This window comes from Elgaria multicarinata, chromosome 3 (genome assembly GCF_023053635.1).
Source record: "Elgaria multicarinata webbii isolate HBS135686 ecotype San Diego chromosome 3, rElgMul1.1.pri, whole genome shotgun sequence".
Classification (NCBI taxonomy): domain Eukaryota; kingdom Metazoa; phylum Chordata; class Lepidosauria; order Squamata; family Anguidae; genus Elgaria; species Elgaria multicarinata.
Window position 1 is genome coordinate 32355307 of NC_086173.1, and position 17142 is coordinate 32372448.

At 42.5% G+C, this 17142-nt stretch overlaps 2 protein-coding genes across 2 annotated transcripts in view; both read right to left on the reverse strand.

Moving 5' to 3' along the window:
- Window positions 1–17142, reverse strand: part of LOC134394429 (thiol S-methyltransferase TMT1A-like) — a 161993-nt gene that overhangs the window by 93295 nt on the left and 51556 nt on the right. The window lies entirely within an intron of this gene.
- The window catches only part of SCN8A (sodium voltage-gated channel alpha subunit 8), a 105006-nt gene that overhangs the window by 68239 nt on the left and 19625 nt on the right, over window positions 1–17142 (reverse strand). Inside the window, exons 2-3 of the mRNA XM_063119886.1 lie at window positions 11573–11899; window positions 3688–3806 (exon numbers count right to left, since the gene is read on the reverse strand). Coding sequence (XP_062975956.1) covers window positions 3688–3806; window positions 11573–11845 — 392 coding nt within the window. The 5' untranslated portion in view covers window positions 11846–11899. The remainder of the gene's footprint in view (window positions 1–3687; window positions 3807–11572; window positions 11900–17142) is intronic.

Here is a 17142-nt window from a genome sequence, read left to right on the forward strand (position 1 = left end):
GCAAACCCAAACCCATTAAAGGTTCCACTGCACCACAGTGAATTAAATCTGGAAATATCTTCATCATAAATCACCAGCACAACAGGTTTTTCAGCTCACGGTTTAGTGACTGCAATGGGCTACATTGAGGTGTTACTTGATAATGAATATGAATTATATACCTGGTTTCATATCCTGGTTTGGAGGGAGTCCTTAAACCACAGTTTCCCAATTCAGATATCACGGGGAACTGTGGTTTGAGAAGTCAAGAGAGATTCACTGAACCAGGAAAGCAGGAGGGAAGCAGAGGGGTGAGGAGGGAGAGTGTGGGTACAGAGTTTATTCTTGGGATGATAAAACAATGATTCCATGGACTTAGATTGTTACTAGGTCTAATTTTAGACAAGAGCCACACATTCCCTGTTCTGGGCACAAATTATTGAATCTCAAAGGTGCCAAATCATAAAGCCTCACATTGGATACAGGAAACTGACATGAACTAATACTAATCACATTGGATTCTTTAAAAAACAAAGTTTTAAGGAATCCAATGCACATCTGTAGGTCAAGGGCAGTCAATCTTCTGTCCTCCAAATGTGGTGGACTATACACCTCACAAGCCCAGTATGGTCAATGGCCAGGGATTATGGGAGTAGTAGTCCAAAACATCAAGAAGATGCCAAGTTGTCTTCCCCTGCTCTAGGTGTTAATAATAAAATATACATACACATATTGGATGTTTTCACACATGAGGAATGCATTACACTGAGGCCTTAGCTAGACTAGGCTATATCCCGGGGCGAACCCCGGGATCGTTCCTGTGCATCTACATGATGCACAGGGGATTCCGGGATCAGGGAGGGATCATTCCTCCCTTGCCCCGGGATAGAGGCTTCCCCTTTGGGCCTGCTTTTTCCATGGTCCCAGGCTGAGCCCGAGACTACGAATAATAATAAAAAACTTACCTTCAGTGCACGCATGAGCGTTTGTACGCTGCCGTCGCTTTAAGGAAAAAAAGGGGGCGTGACACCTCTCTTCCTGTGGTCGTCGCGCCTTACGTGTAAACGGGGGAGAGATCTCACGTTAATTCCAACGCGAGATCTCCCCTCTTCTATCCCGGAACAAAAGGTAGTTCTAGCTAAGGCCTGAGTCTCTAGCCGTATTCAAGCATTTTTAAAGTGGCTTCCCTGCACACATAAACAGAGAGTGGTGTGCCATGTAGCATGGCCTCTCAACATCACATGTGGTACATTGTCTACATGCCCACCCCAGGCATCTGCATGCAGAGCATGAATGTCTAGAGGGAGAAGGAGGATCATATGTGGTTTTGGTTCATATGGAAACCTATGTGTGTAATACCTCTCTCCAGAAGTTCATACTGTACACTCGGATACTGGAGGGGACAATGTCATATGCATGACTCTGCAGGCTATGTGGCACAGCCTGCAGAGAAGCCATTTTAAAAATACCTGGGTAAGTGCTAATCTCAAATACGAATGTGTGACTAAGGCAGAACAGAAATGGAATTTGATGTGCATTCTGGCCAGGTTCTGATTTCACATTCACTTTCCAAACTGATTTAATCTCACATGAGAATAGGGCATGAATTTACTATTAATGAAGTTTTGAAAAATCCCCTTTCACCTTTTGAAGATCAGACACATATCACTACTTAGCACCTAAAGCTAAGACTGTAAAACTGTAATACAAGCAGAGAAAAGCTGAGACATAAATAAGAGTTCTTTAGCCCTGTATTTCACAATATTTATAGTCAGCCTTTCAGGAAAGTGTTCCAGGCAAATGTGAGGGCAGGTGGGCATACCAAAAAGAGATTCAGTAATTTAAATGAAAAGGGAGAAAAAGAGCTATTGAAAATGTGTATAAAAAATCATGTATATGGATTCAGAAAGGCAACAGACTAAATATACTACAGACATATGAATCATGTGAGCAATCATGTGATCAGACAAATAACATCATCAAAATTTGGAAGTGTATCAGTTTAGTTATCTTAAAGTTTATATATGGGCATCACTTCTCACAAAATCCCAATCTTCACTCTAAGGCAGGCAAGTCCATTTTGCCATTTTGGAATTTTACTTAAATCAGAAGTGAATTGTCCTAAAGACAGTCTGTGAACTCAAGACATCCTGAATAATTATTTCTCCTGCTCTAGAAATACTTGCTTAATTTACTTTTTGTTCCTCTAAATGACCATGTTTTCTGAAATACTGAGAGCCAAACTAGACATTATATTAACATACTGTCAGTTGCTTTAATGAAAAGCAACAAAAGGCAGCTGTAATTAGGAGTAGAGGAAGGGGTGTTGTTGTTGCCCTGAATAACCCTTTCTTCTCCAGACATTTTTCAACTCGAAACCACCCTTCCCAATTTAAATTTCCACATGTTTCCCTAGTTTCAGAAACATTCTGGTCCAAAAACATCCAGCCATGAAGTAATCCAAATTTCTTTGGGGACTTGTTCCAAACTAAGTTTATTTTTTATGGTTAGTCACTTCTTCCATCTTGTATCTATTCTCCATGTTTTCCACCTCATGGTCGCTGGAAATGTAGACCAGGAATACGGAGACTTTCATTTGATCTGGATAATAAATGCTTCTAAATGTTAGGGTGAGGAAAGGGATTGGTTGCCATAGGTGGAGCGGGAAGGGCATTTTCAGCAGCTTCCTCAAGGCAAATATAATATGTACTCGTCTCCACTTCTAATGCAACAGCAGAATATCCAATAGCCAAGCCTTAGTTATCCAAACTTATCTTGTCAGAACTACCCACATAGACACTCAGTTCGTGTAATTCTTTAAGAACATAACTCCAAATGTAGACCAGGAATATGGAGACCAGGAAATGGAGACCAGGAGAAATGTAGACCACGAATACGGAGACTTTCATTTGATCTGGATAATAAATGCTTCTAAATGTTAAGGTGAGGAAAGGGATTGGTGGCCATAGGTGGAGCGGGGAGGGCATTTTCAGCAGCTTCCTCAAGGCAAATATAATATGTACTCGTCTCCACTTCTAATGCAACAGCAGAATATCCAATAGCCAAGCCTTAGTTATCCAAACTTATCTTGTCAGAACTACCTACATAGACACTCAGTTCATGTAATTCTTTAAGAACATAACCCCAAATAAAGTGCACTTCCATTTATCTGCTCTTCCAATTATCTAGGGTGACCATATGAAAAGGAGGACAGGGCTCCTGTATCTTTAAAGTTGTAAAGAAAAGGGAATTTCAGCAGGTGTCATTTGAATGCATGTAGCACCTGGTGAAATTTTGACTTCATCATAACAGTTAAATCTGCAGGAGTCCTGCCCTCTTGACCAGATACAAAAGAGAGGAGGGCACCTGCAGTTTTAACTATTGTGATGAAGAGGGAATTTCACCAGATGCTGTATGCATACAAAAGACACTTGCTGAAAATCCCTTTTCTCTACAACTTAGTTATCCAAACTTATCTTGTCAGAAATACCCACATACAGGAGCCTTGTCCTCCTTTTCATATGGTCACCCTAAATTATCCAGACATTTTGGATATCCCCAGACCAGTTGGATAAAAGACATTTATGCATCATGCGCCATAAACCTAGTTCATACCTTTTTAGTCTGCATAACAAACAAGCAAACAAACCAGGAATACACAGTTATTACTAGAAAAAGGAAGTGAACGTATTACTAGAAAAAGGATATGAATGTATCAAAATTTTAATAGCTATTCTCCTGAACAGATTAAAAGGACTTAAAATGTACAAGGCAGGCGTGGCACTAAATCGGAAGAGTGTTTTGCCTCTGTTTAGTACTACAAAGGTCTGCAGGGAAAGAGAGAAAGAAAGAAAAATTATATACATTTAAGCAGAAAACACATACATTCAATCTAAACACAGGCTTTCTACAACTTTTTTCGGTTGGTTTTAAGATCGCATTAAATGAGGCACTTTGCAAGTAAGGGTGGCAAATTCTGGGTTAATTAACTCATGATTTGCTGTGGTGTGTACCGGGCATGTTTCATGATCCTTTTGAATATTCAACCCCTGATCGGAAGTTGCTACATGATGTCTGAACCTGGATGCTATAGGTAAATCATGGGTTAAACATCCAGTTAACCTACAATTAGTTAATTAACCCACAATTTGCCACAGTTACATGTGAACAGGCTTGTCTGGAATTAATATTGTTCTATGATATGGTTTCATTGTTTGCTGGAAACTGCTTTGAGGGCCAGTTCAGGATGGAAATGCGGCATATAAATAAAAAAGCAATACTAGTAAGTTATAAGAACAAAGATAGGATGCAGTCCTATATGCACTTACCTTGGGGTAAGTCCCATTGAATTCAATAGGACTTACTTCTGAGCAGGCATACACAGGATTGTGCCACAAGACTGTGCATAGGAGTGCTGCCTTACTTCCAAGTATACATGTGTGAGATTTCACTCTTTGTATAGTTAATGATCTATAGTTTGGAAAGGTATATATAACAGTTCAAATATCTACATTGTTCCCACAGAGTAGATAGAAAACAACTGGTTGCCAAGGCTACTAATGAATGCATAAGAATCAATGGGTTTTAGCAATGTCATATTATAAATGTCATAAATAATTGTTAATAGAAAAAAGCTGAATTAGGCTATATTTATGGAATGCATTGTCTAAGGAAGTTGTAAAATTAGCTTTCATTCATATTTTTAAAAGGTGACTATTGACGATGGACGGTTGAATTCTTTTGAGCTCTCCAAATGCAAAGTGTGGTAAATGGCTCCTGATTTACTCCCTCTGTGCTTCTGCAGCTCTGGTTCAAAATGCATTATTCAAAACGACTGGTATCATGATTTATTGGATTTTATTGAGTTTTTATCAGATTGTATTTTACCAGTTTGGGAGCCTTTGGGCTTAAAAGCAGCACACATATAAACAATAACAATGATAATAATATCCTATAACTAAAAGCCAATTTTTTTTTCCAAATCAGTCCAGAAATTTTACAAAAGTTAAAACGAGGGTGAAAATCCAACTCTTTACCAAGAAAGCTGTTAAAAGTAGTAGAATATAAAGGGTGTGACACAAAGACATGTCATTTGTTCAACAGAACAGTAACAAAATATGTGTACGCCGATCTCTGTGTAAGAAAGGCCGGTGTTAAGAGGCGGTGAGAACAATCCGGCAAAAAAGCCCCAGTGAAATGTATGTAGACACCTAACAGTCTCAGAGAGGCAATAAACCGCCCAGAGAGCTCCGGCTATTGGGCGGTATAGAAATGTAATAAATAAATAAATAAATAAATAAATAAATAAAAGTAAGGTAAATAAAGCATTAAAACTATTTCAGGAAAAATAACTGTAAAATAAATCATATCTATAGAAAGATAAACCCAAATACCTGCTTGGATAGAAAACCTCTGAAGGAATAGGATTTTGTGAGCCTACAAAACGGAAATGAACTCAAACGCTTAAAGTGAGAATTCTATGCCTGTTTCCTGAAATGAGGCCTGGTCTGGTCTGGAGCAATGTCTGAGGAGCTTATCTGTTGTTGTTGCTGCTGCTGTTTCTCCTTCTATTGGAAGGGGCCTTCATGGGTAGGGTGACCATATGGAAAGGAGGACAAGGCTCCTGTATCTTTAACAGTGGAATAGAAAGGGGAATTTCAGCAGGTGTTATTTGTATACGTTCAGCACCTGGTGAGATTTCCTCTTCATCACCACAGTTAAAGCTGCAAGAACCCTGCCCTCTTTTATATCTGGTCACTCTAATTATACTCCTGCAGCTTTAACTGTGGTGATGAAGCGGGCATTTCACCAGGTGCTGCATGCATACAAATGACATCTGCTGAAATTCCATTTTCTATGCAATGGTTAAAGATACAGGAGCCCTGTCCTCCTTTCCATAGGGTCACCCTATTCATGGGGGAATGGAGGGACCTTGGATCTGCCATCTCTGTCCCACACCTGGAATGTTTTGAGGCCTACTTCTGACAGTAGATTCAAACCTGTTGAGCTTTATGTGGGCATCCCAGCAGCCATAGAGGAAGACATATCCTCCTGCTGGTGGAGCTGTTTGCCATTGGAGGGGCACATCCACCTCATCCTAACCCCTCTTGGACAGACATCCAATGATTATTGTGCTCTCACTCTGCCTTTTAATTATGTTTATGATGTTTTAAAAGGGGTTGTTTTTTTAAATTGGTTGATTGTTGAATTGTATTGTCATTTGTTCCTTTCTGTAAGTTGTTGTTTGTATTTATTTATTTCATTTTTTGGGGGTAAGTTACATTGAGCTATATGGGAAAGGATGATAACAACATAGGGTGATCATATGAAAAGGAGGACAGGGCTCTTGTATCTTTAACAGTTGTGATGAAGAGGGAATTTCACCAGGTGCTGCATGCATACAAATGCCACCTATTGAAATTCTCTTTTCTATATAACTGTTAAAGATACATGAGCCCTGTGCTCCTTTTCATAAGGCCACCCTAAACAACAACAACAACAACATGTTAGTAGAATGGATTGTGTGGCTGCAGGTGTGAGAATCACATACTGCCTTGTGTTAAACAAACAACTCCCCTGCAAGTATAATAAAGCTAGCGAACAAGAGCAGGGCTAGGCTGTAAAGCCATTACCCATGACGTGCTAAGCCCCCCTCCCCCAACATGGTTATTTTTAAATGGAAAGAAGCATTAAAAATTGTATGCCCCACTTGTAGTCTGAAGAGGGTTTTCCCCCCCTACCCCACCACTTCAGGATTCTACACCCTTAATTTTGCTTAGGCATGTGTAGACCACACCACAAAGCAATTAATCTCTAAGTAAAGGTTTATAGGATGGTGCTGAGGTCCCACAAGAAACTTAACCTGGGTTACCTCTAGATGGGTGCTTTTCCCCACAGTAGCTTCAGAGTGGCTGCAAGTGATCTACATGACACAGCTGCCACTCCGGAGCAATCCAGGGGCAAAGCCCCAAAGCTCTGCTCTAAAATAGTTGGGGAGTTACCCTGACTTTTTTTTAGCTTGGAGCGAGGAGGCAACGGCATCTCACTCCAAGCGAGATTGGTCGCCATTGGCTGGGCAGGGAAGGGGGTGGACCAGCAAGTCAAAAAGTTGCTAGACCACCTCCGTGTACCTTTGTTTTTAAAATAAAATAAAATAAAGGGTGTGTGGATATTCTGAGAGGGAGGGAGCACCCTGTTCCTCCCCCCCATTTAGCAACCCTTTGCATTTACAGCTTTAGAAGAAGAAGAAGAAGAGGATGATGACAACTGCCTGGACCTTAAGATTGTGCTCAGCAGTCCTTCTCTGGGAGCCCCTACAAAGGAAGTAAGGTGGGTGGCTACTAAGAAGAGGGCCTCTTCTGCTGTGGAAGCCCAGTTGTGGAATGAGCTTCCCAGAGGCTCGCCTGGCATTTATGTTGTGGTCTTTAGGCTCAGGTGAAGACCTTATTTTCACAGGCATTTTAGTCTTTCAGTTGCTGTTGTTTAAATCTTTTACTATATTAAATCTTTGCATTGCTGCTTTATTTGGATTTTCATTTTTATTTTATACTGTACTTCTAAACTTTTAAATTGTATCTTATCGTCTTGCTTCAGCTATTGGGTGGCATAGAAATGTAACAACAACAAAAATTGTGGCACACTGGGCAGACAGTTTCCCATCTTCCCATCTAGCATGCCATGATGAGGATGAAGATTGGGCCCACTACGATCTTCAGCTGATCTGCAATGTATAGATTAGCCCTAAGGAGCAGAGAAATCATGATCTTCTCCCCATTTTGGCACACTAGGTGGGAAAGGTTCCTTAACCAGTGTGCCACAATGCGGTGGTGGTGGGGACCCTCCTCAGCTGATCTGCATGAATTAGCTGAAGAAGGAAGGGTTGAAAAGGGCATGGATGGGGTATGTAGGTGGATGAGGTAGTGTTTAGTGTGTGAATGGGGTGTGTGGTGGGTTGTGAATAGGGTATGGCCTACCCACTTTTGGTCCTGGCCACGCCCAGTGCTGGCATGTGGCCTCTGAGAGGATTCTCAGGTGAGGATTTTCAGGTCTTCAGACTGAAAAAGTTTCCATATCCTCTGTATCAGTGGTGTTCCCTGGCAGACTCTGGGCTCATCTACACCAAGCAGGTTATTCCACTATGAAAGTGGTATGATAGCGGTATATAAAACGCAGGAGCCACACTACTGCTTTATAGCAGTATTGAAGTGCACTAACAACTGTTGGGGCCCATGACACATCAGCACCAAACAGGATATAACACTATGAAAGTGGTATGAAAGCGGTATATCGTATGTGTCAATGGGCACCAACAGTTGTCAGTGCACTTCAATACTGCTATAAAGCAGTACTGTGGCTCCTGCCATTTAGATACCACTTTACTGTTATACTGTTAGTTTTACCCTACCCTGTGCCTGCTTACCCTACCCTGTGCCTGTTTGCATTCTCTTCCCCTCCTTATTGTTTTACTATGATTTTATTAGATTGTAAGCCTATGCGGCAGAGTCTTGCTATTTACTGTTTTACTCTGTACAGCACCATGTACATTGATGGTGCTATATAAATAAATAATAATAATAAATAATAATAATATACTGCTTGGTGTAGATGAGTCCTCTATCACCAGGGCCTGGAAAACTCCTGATGACAGTGCCAATAACGTAGAGAGCAGCAAAGTAGCAAAAGCTCTGAGGGTACTACTAACACTCCCATCCATCTTAGCTCCTTCGTCTTTAAAATGGAAATAACAGCAATCTATATCTCAGGATTGTTGCAAGGTCTGTTGAAATAAAGATTGCGTTTGCTTATTTATTTTGAGTTTTTATAGGCTGCCTTTTATGGCCAGGCCCTCCCTCGGCGGTTTACAGGACCATCTGCTTTACATTATCACCTACCCTATCCCTAAGCCTTGCGGGAGAGGGTAGGCATAGGTGCAATCATTCAGCCAGTTCTGGGGGTTCTGGTGCCAGCCCAGTCATGCTTCCGCACCAAGCTCTCTGGCTGGTATTCAAAACAAAGAGCAATGGTCCAAGTCTGTTTTTCATATGCTAGGAGATAGCATTTAAGGAAAAATGTGGGCAAGATTCCAGTGGTTCAAGTAGAACAGCTGCTTTGGATGATTCAGAGAGAAGGATTTTAATTTTTTTAAAAAAAGGCTGTGAAAAGTTTGTGGGAAGAAATCTTGAAACATTAGTTATTTGGAGAACTAATGTACATCCTACACGTTAAAATCAATGCAATGAAACCAGGAAATGTACCATTCCACTGTTTGTGGGAAGAGACACAGCAGCTCTCCATACAGAGCAGGAAGTTGGGGGAGAAGCTGTTAGTCAAAAACATCCCCACCGATGTCTGTAACCAAGTATTTGGGGGTGGGAGGTGAAACACCTCCAAAATTGTCCACACAGTCATGTTGTTCTCTGCATGGCACATACGCTGCAATGGCAGAAACCTCCCACATAATTCTAAATGGGAAGGCTTCTTGGGAGAACAGAAATGATTCTCTCCAACATAGACATCTTCTCTCTCTCTCTCTCTGTCTCTCTCTGTCTCCCTCCCCCTCTCCCTCACGTGCGCGCGCGCGCGCACACACACACACACACACACACACACACACACACACACACACGGGCTTCCACCTTGGCTACCTCTCATGCAAAAAGACAGCTCTAACTCACGCAGATTAGGCCTTGCAGGCAGCACCTGTTAACTAAGCTAACTGTCCTGCCTTTGTCATGTGCACCTGCTAGAACAGCTTCCAAGTCCTTATCTCAGAGCCTCTGCCAAGGAAGGCGGTTCAGGTGAACACCACTGTGCGTTGTTGTCATGTGGGCCCAAAATTACCCCACCCCAGGAGGAGAGGGCTGGATTGTAATATCATACCCACTACAAGCGATTATGTCGGCAGCCATGTCCCCTCCATCTCTTGCCACTCCCAGGGCCACAGTGTGGCTCAGAGGCCCATGGGTCCAGTCTGGCTCAGAGGCCTAGGGCTCCAGTCTAACTGCATACCTGCAAGTGTGTGCAGCTTCTGAACATCCTTGCAGCCATAGCCTCCTCCCACAGCCCCGCCTTCTGTGCTTCCTTCTGCTTTCCTCCTTCTAGCGAAAAGATGCATGGCCACCTTCAGACTTTTGAGACCCCAGGTAGCTCTCAGTGGAAATTCTTTCCTTCCCCTCCACCCTGGCCCCTGCAATTTTTTAGGGTGTACCATAACTCAGTCGGTGCATAACTTTATGCATACCATTGGTTATCACATGACTACCTCCATTTATAGTGCCACATTATGAATAGTCAGAGCAAGCATCATTACCACACTGAGACTGGTTGTGAAATGGGCTATTGAACCATCCCGACTCTGAGCATGACAGTGATCTTAAAGTGGACCAAGTAAAATAACTAATATTAAATATCATAAATATGTACCATTAGTTTTCCACACAAGGCATTTTATGGCAACGTTTAACATCTAACCTCTTTAGAGGGAATCAGGAAACCAAATGCCACAATCATATTTGAGGCTTATGTTTAATATGTGGTGGGAACCTTTATTTGGAAGTCCAGATTGTACATGGGGGTGATGAAGTGGCTGATGAATTGTTCCATCATGCACCTGGATCCATTTAATTGTCTTTAGAAAGTGTTTGAAAGTAGGCTGAACTAGGGCCAGATCTACACCAAGCAGGATATGACACTTTGAAAAAGGTTTGAAAACTGTATATGGAGTGTGTCTTGGGGCCCAACTCTTGTCACTACTGTTATAAGCCATTTTAAAACAGTAGTGTAGATCCTGCCTTGGTCCAGGGCAACATGGCAGAGCACTCAAACAACCTCTTCATTGTGTCCACATTTCATCTCTGTTCATGATTTAAAATTAAAATAAATCACCATGGATGGAAATAGGACCAGCCCAAGTTTTCTGTCTGAGGCAAAGGATAAAATAGCACCCCTTCCATTCCACATCCAGAAGCCAACTATAGTTGAATATTGCTTCAATACTTTGAATGGGACAGTGTCTTCCACCACACCTGTGGGAAGCTAGATAGTTTAGGGAGTGCAGGACGGGCTGCGTAGCACCCACAGCTCTGTCCTTCAGCACCAAACTGTTCCCCCACCCCAGAATCTGCCACTTGAGGAGGCTGCCTCAATTTGCCTAATGGTAGGGCCAACCTTTAATGGGGAAAAAGGTTTCCTAAAGGTGTGAATTGACTTAAAACCCTGGACTAAACACCATGGCATTTCTCCTTCTGGTTGACATGGGCCAACCATAAATGAAAGCCATTCCTTTGCTCAGCATCATTTGCCACTTTCCCCTCATGCTTATCTGCCTCCCTACTAGACATACTGACTTCCGAAATGGCTGAGCTACATGCCAAGCTGTGCATAATTTTGCAAAGTTATCAGCAAACGATCAGATACATTTCTTCCCTTCCCTTATTCCCCCTCCCACAAAAGAACAAAATACAAGACTGATATTTGGAAAGCCCACAAGAATGTCCCCTTTTGAACACAGTTAGACACAAAGGACACTCCTGCTACCCAAACCTGTAACTCCTTTGCTGATAAAGTTCTAAAGTGTTGGATCCTGATGACTCACTTTCTGCGTCATATAGTAAGGGTCAAAGTCCTCCAGTGGTACAGCAACCAGGCCTTTCGGGATATCCCCATAGATGAAAGGCAAACTCTTCCCTGCCTCCAGGTCACTGTTTGGTTTTGGTTTGCTCTCTTCATCGTCATCTCTGTGACTGCTGTCTTGCTTAGGACGCTTCTTCTTTTCTTCTGCAATGCGCTTCTCAATGTTAGCCAGAGACTCTGGAGTGAAAGGTCGAAAACTATCAGGGCCTGGTGGTGCAAGCAGCCGCCCTGCCATCTTTTCATCCTGCAGAAACTTCTTTAGTTATGTTGCACCCAGGATAGGTCAGCTCTGTATGGAAAAGAACATGACAGAAAGCACAAATTAATTGTCAATTTAATGGACCCTGAATGAGTATTTTTTGGAGGGAAAAACGAATTAGCTTGACCCAGCCACACCTCCACTGAGATATCACCAACACTTCCATTGGTTCTATAAGCTACTACGTGCATCTTCTCAAGGGGATTGTTAAACTAATGTTGGGTCCCTTCTATGATACTTTGGGACAATAATCATGTCACATTCTCTAAATTGTCACATAAAATATTGACTTTGCCAACTCACTGACCTTGCTAAAAATCATGGAATACGGCAGCTAATGTAGGAAGCCTCTTTACCATAGCATTTTATGGTACCTAGTACCGCCTTGATAATTCTACCTCTTCTGAAGGCAATCTTCCAATGCTAAAGTTGACCAACCTCCTCACCACTTTTTAATCTTATACTGTATTCCTCCTGTTATTCTTAGTGGTAGTTCCATTTCAAGTGATGCCAAGAGTACACTGATGTTTCCTGGAAAAATGGCTAATGCCTATTAAGAGAAGCAAGTTAGACTTTGCAAGTGCTGAACTGTCAAATCAGTAATTTTCAGAATGGAGTTCTGGAGTGTCTTGGTGTTTTTCAGAAAGCTTACGGAGGTTCCTTAATAAGAAGTTGAGTAATGATGTATAAGCTACCCTGAAAAATAGCTCACCCACGGCTCTTTGGCAGTGTGTTTAGTCACTTCAGTATCAGGGCTGGGGAACCTGTGGCCCTCCAGATGTTGGACTCCAATTTTCATCATGCCTGACCATTGGCCAGGCTGGCTGGGGCAATGGGAGCTGGAGTTGAAGAACATCTGGAAACCATAGGTTCCCAACCCCTGAGTGAATTTGAACAGGCTTCCCTGAAGGAAGAATGATTTAAAACCTGTATGTATATATGTCAGATTAAACCAAGGCTCTTCACAAGAACTTAGCTCTTCTGCAAATGTATTAAGGTAGGCATCTTCACACTTTGTATGCAAGAGTTCCATAGCAGCAAAATGTACAAACATTAAAACGATCAATAAAGAAAACAAAGAAACAAAACCAGCATTTTAAACTGAGGCCATAGCTAGACCTAGGGTTTATCCCAAGATTGTCCTGGGGTTAAACCTGTTCATCTAAGTGCCACACAGGGCATCCAGAGCTCAGGCAGGGACAAACCAGGGATGATCCTGGGATAAACCTTAGGTCTAGCTATGGCCTGAATGTAGGGTGGCAATCAAGTGTCAACACCACAGTCCTAAACACAAGGGTTGCAGCCTTTGGCCCTGGCCCAATATATTCTGATAGGGTGACCATGTGAAAAGGAGGACAGGGTTCCTGTATCTTTAACTGTTGAATAGAACTGTTAAAGTATACTAGACTATACTAGAGTGACCAGATAGAAAAGAGGGCAGGGCTCCTGCAGCTTTAACTGTTGTGATGAAGAGGGCATTTCACCAGGTGCTGCCTGCATTCAAATGACACCTACTGGAATTCCCTTTCCTACGCAACTGTTAAAGATACAGGAGCCCTGTCCTCCTTTTCATATGGTCACCCTATGTTCTGAGGCACACACACAAGTTAACAAGTCTTCTAACTTTTTAACAACAAAAAGTAGCTCTTCCAGGTCTCAACAGAAACTTCTGATATCCCTCTTGTAGAAGCATAGTTCAGTTCAGCACCAGGGAGCTGTTTTTTGGTTTTTTTTACATAAACTTAAAAGCCCTACTGCACTGCACATATGTATCTTCCTACATTCATCTCTAAATTGAATTGTGTGTGCGTTTAATTTTAACAGGCAGAAGGCAAATGTTAAAATACCTAAGCTGGTCTTGGTGTTTGGGGCATGGGTTGGGGTGTGTGTGTTAGGGAGTGTGATGGCGGTAGGGACTGAGGAGCCCATATCTACCAGTTAGCTGATTTGGCCTAGAATATTTTCTCTCTTCCCTTCCATCGTATATGGCGCCAAACAAGAAATGAGTCACTGTCCATATTCCCAGCTATCATTTAAAACTAATAGGACATCCGAATTCAGCATTCTCTTTTACACATCTCTAGAATAGTGAAAAAAGCTGTGATGCAGGATCAAGCCCCTCGATCCCTTTTTATTGTACATGCTATTGGAAGCTGAATGGACTGGAGTCAGGAAATGCTGCAATAGTCATGCGTTCCATTAGATTGACAATGCTTGGATCTTCACTTTGATTTGGGGGCATGTATCTTTCTTTGTGTGGAAGAGATCCTGGGTCCTATTCCCAGAGAAGCCTAGGCAGTGAGAGAAAGAAAGGCCACATCTTTTAGATTTAAAAATAAAATATGTTTCCCCCCCCCCCAAAAGCAAGTAATTCCCAATATTCCACATCCATAGTGTACCTGGGACAACCTAGACACAACAACCTCATGCTGTCCCAGAAGAAATATGAATGTCCACCTGAAGTCCCTCAAATTACATACAACCTGCAAGTCCTTGGTGGGTGAAAAGTGGTTTCTGTCGGGGTTTGCCGTTCGCTCTGGCATTCACACATTCTGGCAAATTGACATGGGACACCCAATCAGTGAGACTTCTTTTATTCAGGGAAATCTCACAGTGAAAAGTTTAATGGTTACACACTTCAAACATTCTTAAAGCTGTTAGATGGCCAGAAAGCTTTAGACTTCAGGGTAATGTACAGTCAAAATGCTACTCACTACAGCTTCTTAAAGACCTTCTGACTTGGGTTGCCAATTTTCTACTAAGCTTTGCTCCTATGCCTTAACGGCCTAGGTTGAAGTGAACAGCAATTTGATGTTGTAGGCATACAGCCAAAGCTTCACCTGCAGATTTCTGCAGATCAAGCAGCTACTCCAGCTACAAGAGCAGTTCAGGCTTTTTTGGTGGATCACATGGCAACCCTAATGCTCCTTAGTACCAAGGCCAAAACTAGTTTTCTTACGCCAAATGGAATGCAATACAGCTCTCCCCTCTACCCCCTCAGGATGGCAAATCCTCACTGCAACTTAAGAAAAGGTACAAGATTGAAAAGGAAGATGCTGTTTAATTTAGGGGTGGGAAGCATAAAGGGAAACACACACACACACACACACACACACTTGTTTGAAGGATGCGTCTGGAGAAAGAAGTTTTAATTCAGCAGGGACTGCACAGTGTCCCCAAACAAAGAGGGCACCAACCAGGTCTGACGTGCTTTCAGACCAAATAATAAGCGTGACTCAGAAACAACAGGAGCAACAATGGAGTTTGTCTGCGTCCGAGGCTCCTATGAAGAACGGAAACACACGCACAGTCACTGAGCTACACAAGCAACCCACCCCTCCCTTTATTTGTAGATTGACACATTTTGCTGTGGGAGCAGGAAGGAGAATGCTCCGTGATTCCCCCCGCCCCCTGCTGCCGCCGCACGAGGGCTGACAGTTTGAGCTTTTCACACTGAAGGAAGGGGAGGGGAATTCTAGAAGCTGTGCACTGATGCAACGGCACTGCAGCACTGCAGACTGAAATACAACAGAGCACACGGGCTTATTGGCACTTAAGGGAGCAGCCTGGCTGTTGGATGGGCAGAGGGTTTTAGGTGCAGAAGGAATGTCATTGCTGCACACCGACGAAGGCTGCTGTCAAAACGCATTTGGCCCGTTACGATATAGTTCTTAGGTTTCATACATTTGTTTTTGATACCGATATGTTTGTCATTGCTAAATTCTAACAACATTTGTGTTCATGTTTGAGGGGAGATATTTTCTTTAACTTTGGCTTTTGTTGATCGCTGTACACCAGACGCAGACAGATTGACATAAAAATTAACACAGATGCGCGCGCGCACACACACACACACACACACACACACACACACACACTAACTTAAGCAAATAAAAGCAAGCTTTAGATATAGATAGGTAGAGCCTCCAAATATACACACATTCTTGCAGACAATCTGTACAGTATAAGACAACTGACTGGCAAGGACCTCCTGAGTAAGGAATGATGACTCAACACATTACTGGAAGCCAATGATCCCCTACAGGGCCAAATCATTATGATGCAGCTCTTCCGGCATGGAGTCAGTCATTGCCCTCATCAAGATGCCCAGCCTCCCTTGCCTGTATTAGCCCCACTGCCACTTAAAGATGCCTAAGATGGACATAATCTTTTGAAAGAATTAACTACTGTTGTGCAGTAAACTGGAATGTTGAACAACAATCAAAGAGGTCCAGGTTGAAAACCCCACTCAGCCAGGCAGCTCACTGGGTGACCTTGGCCCAGTCACCATGATATGGTTTAGCCTACCTCACAGGGTTGTTGTTAGGATAACATTGGAGTGGAGAGACTATGTATGAAAAATACAACACATACCTAAACAAATGTTCTAATTGATGAGAGGAGGCTTTGTGTATTGGGCTGCCTGGAGATACCAGCAGAAATGCTTGTTTTGCATGATTGGATTCGTCATGAATACGGCTGCAACCATTAATAGGCTGATCAATCAACGAAAGTTTTTATTGATTAATCTAAGAGGGAAATTCTAATTGGTAAGGCATATTTGTTCATATATATATATATATATATATATATATATATATATATTTATATATATATCTGAAGCTTGTTTGGCTGTACTAGATAATGAAAACGAAAAGATGACTTGGCCCTTCTAACTATGGCCTTAGCTAGACCTACCTGTTAGCACGCGACGGAGGAGGGAAGATCTCGTGATGTGTTTATCACGAGATCCCTCTTCTGTTTATATGCAATGACCTCAGAAAGAGAGGTGTTGCGTCCGCCATTTTTTTTATTAAAGGGCCAGCAGTGCACAAACGCTCGAGCGCAAAAGGTAAGTAATTTTTTAAAATTTAAATTATTTCCCCCGCTCCCTCCACCCTACCCCCAATGGGTGCAGCACTCCTGTGCACGACTCCCAGCTCCTCGCGAGGAATCATGAGGAGCCTGGTCAACCTGCGGTGCCCGGTCGCATGTTCCACGGTTTTGGGCTCAGCCCTAGACTGTGGAAAAACCGGGGCTAAAGGGGAGGGTGAGATCCTGGGGCAAGGGAGGGATCATCCCTCCCTGATCCTGGGATCCCCTGTGTGTCATGTGGATGCACAGGGACGATCCCGGGGATCACCCCAGGATTTCGCCCCGTCTAGCTATGGCCTATGTGGTAGCTTTTTTTTCTAAATTGTAAGTTATCAATTGTAATTTGTAATTTACAAAGTTTCTCTGTAAATTGTAAGTTAGACAATTGTTAATTGTCT